The following is an 8,993-nucleotide window of genomic DNA, read 5'->3' as shown; positions in this document are numbered from 1 at the left end:
AGCAGCTAACCAAGCTTAAGAGCTCTGGAGTTATCATTTACTATACATCACATCTACAACCAGTAACAATACAAAGTTGTCTAGATACCCCAGCGTAAACAGAGCTCCCTCCCCCCCCACCCCCGTCCCCCGACACAAACACACAAAAATGTTTAAGCATCTCTCTTCTCTCTCTCTTTCTGCCTCTCTCTCTGTCTCTCTGTCTCTCTCCCTCTCATACACACACACACCTCACAACAAAACACACAATTTCCCACTGACATAGTAACCCCCCCCAAGATTTACGCACACAAATGCAGAAATACAAGGTACAAACCCACAAAGACATAAGCAAATACTGAAACCTTCGGAGGCACACCGTTTGCATTAGTGACCCCACATCACCCCCAACCAACACACACACACACACACACACACACAGACACAGACACACACACACACACACACACACACACACACACACACACACAGGCGCGCGCGGGCTCGGCTCCTCAGGTTTCTCCCTTCCCTACCCCACAGGGCCAGGAGCGCGAGGCGGGGCGGGGTTGGGCAGGGGCGGGGCGGGGTGTCTGGGGCGGTGTCGGCCCCAAAAGGCGGAGCCGTGGGGCTAAGGGGCCAGAGTTGTTAGCGCGTTCCTGGACTGCAGCCACAGAAAAGAACAAGAGCTCCTGACTCTTATAAAAGATTTCCCCGCACTAACTCTCCGTACACAGACCTGGCCCAGTCTGGCACGGCCCGGCGCCACGTTATGGAGTTACTTTGGGTTCCCCTCTTGGGCTTATGTTGCAGTTTGGCCTCCGCTGACCGACACACCGTCTTCTGGAACAGCTCAAATCCCAAGTAAGCTTCCCCAGCCTTCCCCAAGCCCTGATACTTGGGCACTTTAACTGACATTGTCCAGGCAGATGCAAGTGCAGAGAATCCACAACTACTCTCCCCATTTCTGGGAGTTTTGTTAGAGGGATGTGAGAGGCATAATTTTGTGAACCTTTCCCCTTCTCTTATAGTCCCTCAGGGAGCATCCTCTTCCTCCCTCCTCCTGCCCCCCATAACCTAGTTTTTCTTGTGCTTTCCCATAGCCTTTGAGTACCCCCAAGACTTTATAGTCAGTGAGTCTAGGGGTCCTAGACACCCCCCACTCCAGCCTAACAGTCACAAATTCTCTTCGTGGAATAACACCTCATGCCCAATACTGGCCCTGTGCATGGAGAGTACTTTTGGACCCTCTACCAAATACTCCCAAAGTCCTCTCTTACTTGTAATTTAGATGCTCTCCCTGAAACCTGGCACAAATCAGTTTGTTGTCATAGAGGAAAGTGTTCTCTGCTCAGGGTGGGCTGGGACTATGGCCAAAATGGGGCATATACCATCTACTGAGACCTGAAACAGGACGTGAGTGGTATACGCTGGATTCAGGCTGGCCAAAGATTGGTGGGTGTTTGTTTTTGCAAAGTTCTAATCAGGGAGAACACTTGGGAAGAGTGGTTGTTGAAGGGTACAGATGAGCTAGGAAGGGAGGGAAAGACCCAGGCACTGATGTCAGGAAAGAGTTAAAATGGGTGGGAAGGAGTTAATTCTTCTCCCGACTGGTTTGAAGCTAGGAGGCAAATGGTATTGGGAGGGACTGGAGACAGTGTCGGCTCCTTTGTTCCTGTATGAGAGTCCTTAGAAATTGTGAGAACTGTTTTTGGGGGAGCACTGGAAAGGTGGAGGTCAGGGAGCAGAGAAGTAGGCATGGGCTGGGGCTGCTGGGGCCTCATCATTCCTCTCCACCAACCCTAGAATCTGGCCGGTGCCTTAGGCTCCACTTCGACACAGCCTGTTTCCTTGAATCCTGTGCCGTGGGGAGGGGGGAGATCCACAGCCTGTTGTCATCCCAGAAGGCCAATGCCCTCTTGCCCAGGGCCACTTGCCGAGCCTGCCCCTTCCCGCCTTCCTTTCCCAGGATTTACTCTCCTGACCTGGTCTTGCCACAGTGTCAGAGTACAAAATCCTTGTTTGTGCCCAGTGCCAGGTGCTAGAGGGAGGGGGAGCAGGAAACCATTAGCAGGGAGGGGGGGAGCCCCGGCCTTTTCCGTTCCCAAGTTCCCAGGTTTCCTCTCTTTCAGGAAGGAGCCTCTTCCTTGCCAATCTCCCCCCCTTTCTCCTCCCCCACTTCCCAGAAGGAGAGTAATAGTGAAATCAAAGAGCGAGTGAGGGGTTCCCCAGTCAAGCCAACCCATTTCCCCTTTCCATCTCACCCACAAGAACAAACATATGTAACCAGATTCTAGACCAGAAAATGGGCCCAGAGGAAGTGAATGTAGGCTGGTGTCGAGGCTGGGCCCAGTTTGGAACACATTGAGATATTCGTGAGAGATGGGCACTGAAGGGGCTTATATTGGTGATTAATGGTAGTGGGCAGCCCTCTCCAAGCCTCCTGACCAGAGCAGTGTTAGGAATCAAAAGCCTTGATCTGAAGTGGCACATGCTTCTTTTGGCCTTAGGCATGGGGACTGAGGCCCTGCTGTGCAGTGCTTACACAGGCTTGTCCCTTGGCTCTTGGGGGTGCCCAAGCATGGATGGACAATTTGACTAGCACCAGGGTACTTAAGCAGAGAACGGCCACCTTGGCACATCTCACAGGCTCTGGGGGGCGCTGGGGCTGGGGCTAGTGGTGGAGGCAGTGAGGGAGTGAGTCAGTGCTTGTCATGGGGAAAGGGAGAGAGACGCCTGCCCCAGAGCTGAAATACCTGTTCTGAAATGGCTTCTATGTTTATCTCTCCAGAGAGGAATTTTAAAAGCCTCTCTCTCTCTCTCTTTCTTCCCTGAGGTGGGGGAAGGGCCTGGGAAATGCCCAGTCTGGATGCAGGCAGGGCCCTGCTGGACAAGCTCATACCTGGTCTTGGGTGTTGGGTGGTGCTGGGCACCAGTGCTCCATGTGACAAGCATCTGGTACCCACTTAAATCTCTTTGGCATGTATGCCTTGTCCCCATCTCCCCCCATCCTACCCCCTCCCCCCCAGGCAATGATTTTGTTTAAGTAGGCAAGCAAGGCTGCCTCCCCTTCTCCAGTTCTGGTCGTTGTGGCTGAGAACCTTTTGGAAGGCTGACCCATTTGAGACAGCTACTCTTCCCACTGGGACCCCACCTGGCCTGGAGCCAGGTGTCTGGGTCTGTGGGGGGAAGGGCAAATGGGCAGTCAGGCTGGAGCCTGTAAAGCCCGGGGGCAAATGTGGGGAGGGGGACAGGTGGGGAAGGGGGACCAGCTCCTCCTCGGAAGGAAGCAGAGAGGGGGCTGCTGCTAATCAGAGAACGTCAGAATTTCTGGAATTCTGGGCAAGGGTATACAGGGTTAGGAGGGCATGGAGAGTTGTGGGTGGGCAGGATTGGTCGGGAGAGATTTTGGAAGAGAGGAAGAGAAGGGAGAAAGGAGAGGTGTGGGAATGAGAGAGCATAGATTTCAATGACTTAGAGGAGTTTTGGAGATAGCTGAGGGAGCTGGTGAAGGTGATTTGGGGAGATCGGAGGCAGAGTTGGGAGGACTGTGGTCCTGGGGAGGGAGCCTTATTGGATGAGTCAGGTCGACATTTGTGGGATTTAGAACTGAACTGGAGATAGGGCTGCAATCACATTAGAGCACCTGGGGTGGGGATGGGGCAGTTCAGGGGCCAACTGTAAGAGACAGTCCTTGGGGGCAGCTAGATGGCACAGTGGATAGAGCACAGGCCCTGGATTCAGGAGGACCTGAGTTCAAATCCAGCCTCAGACACCTAACACTTACTAGCTGTGTGACCCTAGGCAAATCACTTAATAACCCCATTTGCCTCACCAAAAAAAAAAAAAAGAGACAGTCCTTGTAGTTAACATTTGTGGGGTGTGCCATAAGTATTTTAGGGTACCACTGGTCCACATATCCTTCACAGATATCAATCTCCCTCCCTCCTCTCCCCTCTCCTTCTTTCTCTCTCTCCACCTCCCACCCCTTCACTTCCCCCCTCTCTTTCCCCCACTCTCTCCTCCTCTCTACCTATCAGACAGAAGCATAGGATACAGAATGAGGGTACTGGATGTCTATCAGTAGGACAGGGCTGCCAATGTTAGGGTACATTTGGGAGAAGATTTGAAAGCTGATGGGGGGATCCAGGGGAAAAGGGAGGATAGGGAGAAAGCAAAAATGAAAATATTCTGATTTCGACCTTTTTGGTGTCCTGGACTACTTTGGCAGTGTGGTAACCTTTATGGATCCCTTCTCAGAATATTTTCAAATGCATAAAATAGAATATATGATATTGTAAAGGAAGCCAGTTTTATGGATATGCAGTTGTCAAAATATTCAAAACAGAAGTTCATGGACCCTAGGTTAAGAAAACCTACACTGGGGGGTTGTGTAGAGAACTATGGAGGGGGCAGCTAGGTGGCTTGGTAGATAGAGTACAGGGCCTGGAGTCAGGAGGCTTCCTCTTCCTGAATTCAAATGTGGTCTCAGATATTAGCTGTGTGACCCTGGGCAAGTCACTGTTTGCCTCAGTTTCCTCATCTGTATAATGAGCTGGAGAAGGAAATGGAAAACCACTCTAGCATCTTTGCCCCCCAAAAAACCCAAATGGGGTTATAAAGAGTTGGATATACCTGAACAATGAGAACAACTTTGAGAGGTTGATATTTGGGATTTAGTGGAGAGACATTTAGGGAATGACAGTAGCATTTAGTGCTTTCATGGTGAGATTTAGGGGACAAAAGCAACATCTAGATCTTTTCTGGAGAGATTTTCAGACAATGGCATGAAACTGAGGAGGAGGCATTTAACAGATAATCGAGCTAAAATCACAGATAAAATTTTAAAAAATAATATCTAAAACCAGGACGCCTTCCCTCTTCACTGGAGGTCTTGCGGCTGAGGTTGGCTGTCCACCTGTTGGGTGTGCTGCAGAAGGAATTCTTTGAGGAGTGGTCATAGATCAGATTCTTTGAACTCTACGATTTTACTACTGGATGAAAGCTGACCCACCTTCCCCCCACCCCTTTTTTTCCCCTGCTCCATGTGCAGGTTTCAGAGTGAAGACTACACAGTCCATGTGCGACTGAATGATTACTTAGACATCATCTGCCCACATTATGAGGATGAGTCTGTGGCCCCAGATGCCATGGAGCGCTATACGCTGTATCTGGTGAAGCATGAGGAATACCAATTGTGCCAGCCGAAATCCAAGAAGGAACAGGTGCGATGGCAGTGCAACCAGCCCAGTGCCCAGCATGGTCCTGAGAAGCTATCTGAGAAGTTCCAACGCTACACTCCCTTTACCCTGGGAATGGAGTTTGAGGAGGGACACAGCTACTACTATATCTGTGAGTTGGTAGGCAGATTGGGCATGGGGTGAACAGTGTGGAAAAGCAATGAACACGATGTAGAAGAGCTCTGGGGAGGGGCAGAGGTCTTGGCTAGAGCATGAGTACTCTGACGGATGGGAATGGGGAGGGCAGCCAGGAACTCACTGGGGCTAAGTTGTTTTTTTTTGATGAGGCAATTGGGGTTAAGTGACTTGCCCAGGGTCACACAGCTAGTAAGTGTTAAGTGTCTGAGGCCGGATTTGAACTCAGGTCCTCCTGACTCCAGGGCTGGTGCTCTATCCACTGCACCATCTAGCTGCCCCGGGGCTAAGTTTTTCAAAGGTTGCTCAGACTCTACTCTGCAGGCATCAGAGGTCAGGGGTTCCCTAAACCAAACACCTCAGTCCACCCACCTTAGACTGCACGGGATCAAAGAAATGTTTTGTGAGTCTAGGCACACATAAAACAGGAAAGCAAAAATAATAGCACCAACACAACAAGGTGAGATAGATATTCAAATCTCAAGTGCAACCAGTCACAACACATACTCTAAAATGTCTTAAGGCTCCTTTTCTTAGACTCTCCATTCCTTTTCCCCTTTCCAGATCAGAGGGACAGCTAGGGAGATTGGCAACACCTCTTATTTCAATTACCCTTCTCCTTAAAGCTTTACAACAGGTTGTTTTTTATGTCCCTACTTTTGCTTATTTGGGGAGTTGGTTTCCAGGCTAAGAGGCCAGAGACTCTGGAGCACATAAACAGATCATTAATAATACCCAGGCACATTCATCCATTAAGGAAACCATTAATATCCAAGTATCATCAACAGTCTTAGAAATGCATTTCCTTAGAAGCATCAAGAAAGCCCAGTGCTAGGACAAACAGGGGACAAATGGGTAGAACCAAGAGTTTCTTTTGAGGGGGGCTCCCTCCTCACCACAATATGGGTGTCTTTTGCAGCCAAACCCATCCATCACCATGGAGACCAGTGTCTGAAATTGAAAGTGACTGTTGATGGCAAAATCAGTGAGTATTCTGGCTGTTTGTGTGGTTCTATTGCCCACCCCTTAGCATCACACCATGATGGGCCTCATGACCTAAGGATGGGAGGCAAAGTGGGAAGAGGCACTGAATTTGAAATAAGGAGACTCAGATTTGAATCCTGACTTGTTTACTTAGCTGCATAGGGGACACTGGGCATATACAAGCTCCTGGAGCCTCTGTTTACTCAACTGAGAAATGAAAGGGTTGAATTATATGATTCTCCAAATTTGAAGGTCTAGATCATAGGACCTAGAGTGGTGGTGGGTTAGAAGACTCCTGTGGCTGCCCAGCTTGTTCAGAATAGGCACTTCCCTCCCCCTCCCCCCACCCCATCTGTCACATCAATGTGTCTGCTCTCTCATCACTCTCCTCTCATTACCTTCCAGCTCACAGCCCCCAGGTGGATGCCAATCTACAGAATGAGAATCGATTTTCAGCAGGTGGGTAATAGACCCTAATGAGAAAGGGGTGGGGTGGGTCAGAAGAGGAAGAGAGTAGCAGATAGGAGAATTAGGGTACTGGGGGCAGCCCACACTTGATGTGAGCTTCTGGTCTTGACTGCATTGGGGTTTGGTGATAGAGATGACAGGGCAGCATGACAAGCATCTCTACACCAGCTGTGTGCTTTCCCTCTTTCGTGCTCCCTGAGACAACTGGAGTTAAAGGATCTGGGTTTGAATTCCCTGTCTGCTGTTTTCCTACCAGGGAAGGGTATTTCCCTTCTCCACACCTGAGTTTTCCTCATCTGTAAAATAAAGGGATTGAATTATATAATTTCTAGAACCCGTACCATCTCTGAATCTGATTTATTCTCTCCCTCCTTCCAGATGATGCAAATGTCCAGGTCCTGCATAGCGTTGGATACAGTGCTGCCCCTCGGACCTTTCCAATCGCCTGGGTTGTGCTGCTTCTACCTCTCGTGCTGCTTCATACCCCCTGAGGGTGGGCATTAAACCCAGCTTTTGAGGACTAGGACTGGGCTGGGGAAGGATGGGGTAATGGCCCCTTTCCAAAGGAGAAAACTGGAATCCTCTGCCCAAGGAACTCCGGCATAGTACAAACCTGCCACCCTGGTGTCATGGGTCAGTATTAGGGGTGTCAGGAAATATTGGCAGTGCCAACTTGTTTCCTGCCCCCATAGTTGGGAGGACACAGCTCTCTTCATTCCTCCTGTTTTGCCAAAGATCAAGAACCTGAAATTAACCAAGGGCAGCTGCTCTTCTTAGAAGTGGGGAGCTTCTGGATGGACCCTGGGCACGGAACAGTCATTTCCTCCATAGAAGACCCAGGTGTGGCCAAGACTCTAAAGGAGAAGGAGGAGAAAGAGAAACTGAGCTTTTCATGTGGGAAGATGGGGAGAAGGAAGCACTGGGTGTGTGCTCAGAGTCTGTCTTCCCTCCACACTCACATACATCTCCATCTGTAATGCCATATTGGCAGAAGAGGGGGGTTACAGCCTGGGCTCTCCTAATTCAGAGCCAGAGTGATGCCAGGCAGGCAAGAAGGGGCAGTGCCCCAACCTGTTCTGTGTAGAAGGGCAGTGCCCACTGTATATATATATATATATATATATATACGTTTGTATGTAAAATCTCTCCCTGGAGAGATTTCTACAACTAAAGTTTGTTATTGTCGTTTTTACACGTGCTTTTTGTCAGACTGAAATTGTGTGTCATGTTTTTTGGACTTCCCTCTGCCCCTTTGGTACACAGGTCAGAGCCCCTGCCAGGCTCCTTCTCTGTCCTCATGGGACCACTCCTCCCCCAACCTGAATGTTTAGGCGTCTCTCCTCTTCTGGGAGCAATGTAGTATTGAGGAAAGGACACTGGATTTGGAATTGGGTAGAATCCGGATCCTGGTTCTGTCACTTACTAGCTTGATGGTTTTAGGAAAATCAGTTAACCACTCTGGTCCTCAGTTTTCTCATCTGAAAAAGGAGGCATCTTATCTGTTTTTGAAATTTAATTTAGGGGCAGCTAGGTGGCACAGTGGATAGACTACCGGCCCTGGAGTCAGGAGGACCTGAGTTCAAATTTGGCCTTAGACATTTAACACTTACTAGCTGCGTGACCCTGGGCAAGTCACTTGACCCCAATTGCCTCACTTAATTAAAAAAAAAAAGAAATTTAATTTAACTTTTTGGTTATATTTTTAAGTTCCGAACTGTCTCCTTCCCTCCCCACCCCACACTAGAGAAGGCCACCAATTGACACAAAGTGTGTGTGTGTGTGTGTGTGTGTAATAGTATATCTACATTACTTCTATTTATCAATTCTTTTCTCTGGAGGTGGATAGCATCTTCCTTCACAGGTCCTTTCTAGTTGATTTGAGTATTTATAATACTCAGAATAATTTAGTCATTCACAGTTGTTCTTTGGACATTATTGCTGTTATTGTATACAATGTTCTCTTGGTTCTGCTCATTTCACCCTTCATTATTTCATGGAAGTCTTTCTATGTTTTTCTAAAATCAACCAGCTCATCATTTCTTACAGCACAATAGTTTACTATTCCATCACAATCCTATACCACAGCTTGTTTGGCCGTTCCCCAATTGATGGGCATCCCCTCAATTTTCAATTCTTTGCCACCACTGGGTCATCTGACCTTGACACCGATTTTCAGCTCTGTGTCTATGA

At 48.9% G+C, this 8,993-nt stretch overlaps 1 protein-coding gene across 1 annotated transcript; it reads left to right on the top strand.

Moving 5' to 3' along the window:
• The first annotated feature begins 613 nt into the window (after positions 1 to 613).
• Positions 614 to 8,284, top strand: EFNA1 (ephrin A1). The gene is made up of 5 exons (XM_043964706.1): positions 614 to 840; positions 5,030 to 5,328; positions 6,271 to 6,336; positions 6,741 to 6,794; positions 7,182 to 8,284. The coding sequence occupies exons 1-5, from the start codon at positions 749 to 751 to the stop codon at positions 7,292 to 7,294; spliced, it is 624 nt and encodes a 207-aa protein (XP_043820641.1). The 5' UTR covers positions 614 to 748; the 3' UTR covers positions 7,295 to 8,284.
• Positions 8,285 to 8,993: the final 709 nt, after the last annotated feature.

This window comes from Dromiciops gliroides, chromosome 4, assembly GCF_019393635.1.
Source record: "Dromiciops gliroides isolate mDroGli1 chromosome 4, mDroGli1.pri, whole genome shotgun sequence".
Classification (NCBI taxonomy): domain Eukaryota; kingdom Metazoa; phylum Chordata; class Mammalia; order Microbiotheria; family Microbiotheriidae; genus Dromiciops; species Dromiciops gliroides.
The sequence above is the reverse complement of the archived record's forward strand: the minus strand, read 5'-3'. Positions and strand labels throughout refer to the sequence as shown.

Coding starts and splice junctions, on each gene's coding strand:
- EFNA1 (XM_043964706.1), top strand. CDS start 749: ATGGAGTTACTTTGGGTTCCCCTCTTGGGCTTATGTTGCAGTTTGGCC. Junction 841..5,029: donor TGGAACAGCTCAAATCCCAA/GTAAGCTTCCCC, acceptor CTCCATGTGCAG/GTTTCAGAGTGAAGACTACA. Junction 5,329..6,270: donor ACACAGCTACTACTATATCT/GTGAGTTGGTAG, acceptor TGTCTTTTGCAG/CCAAACCCATCCATCACCAT.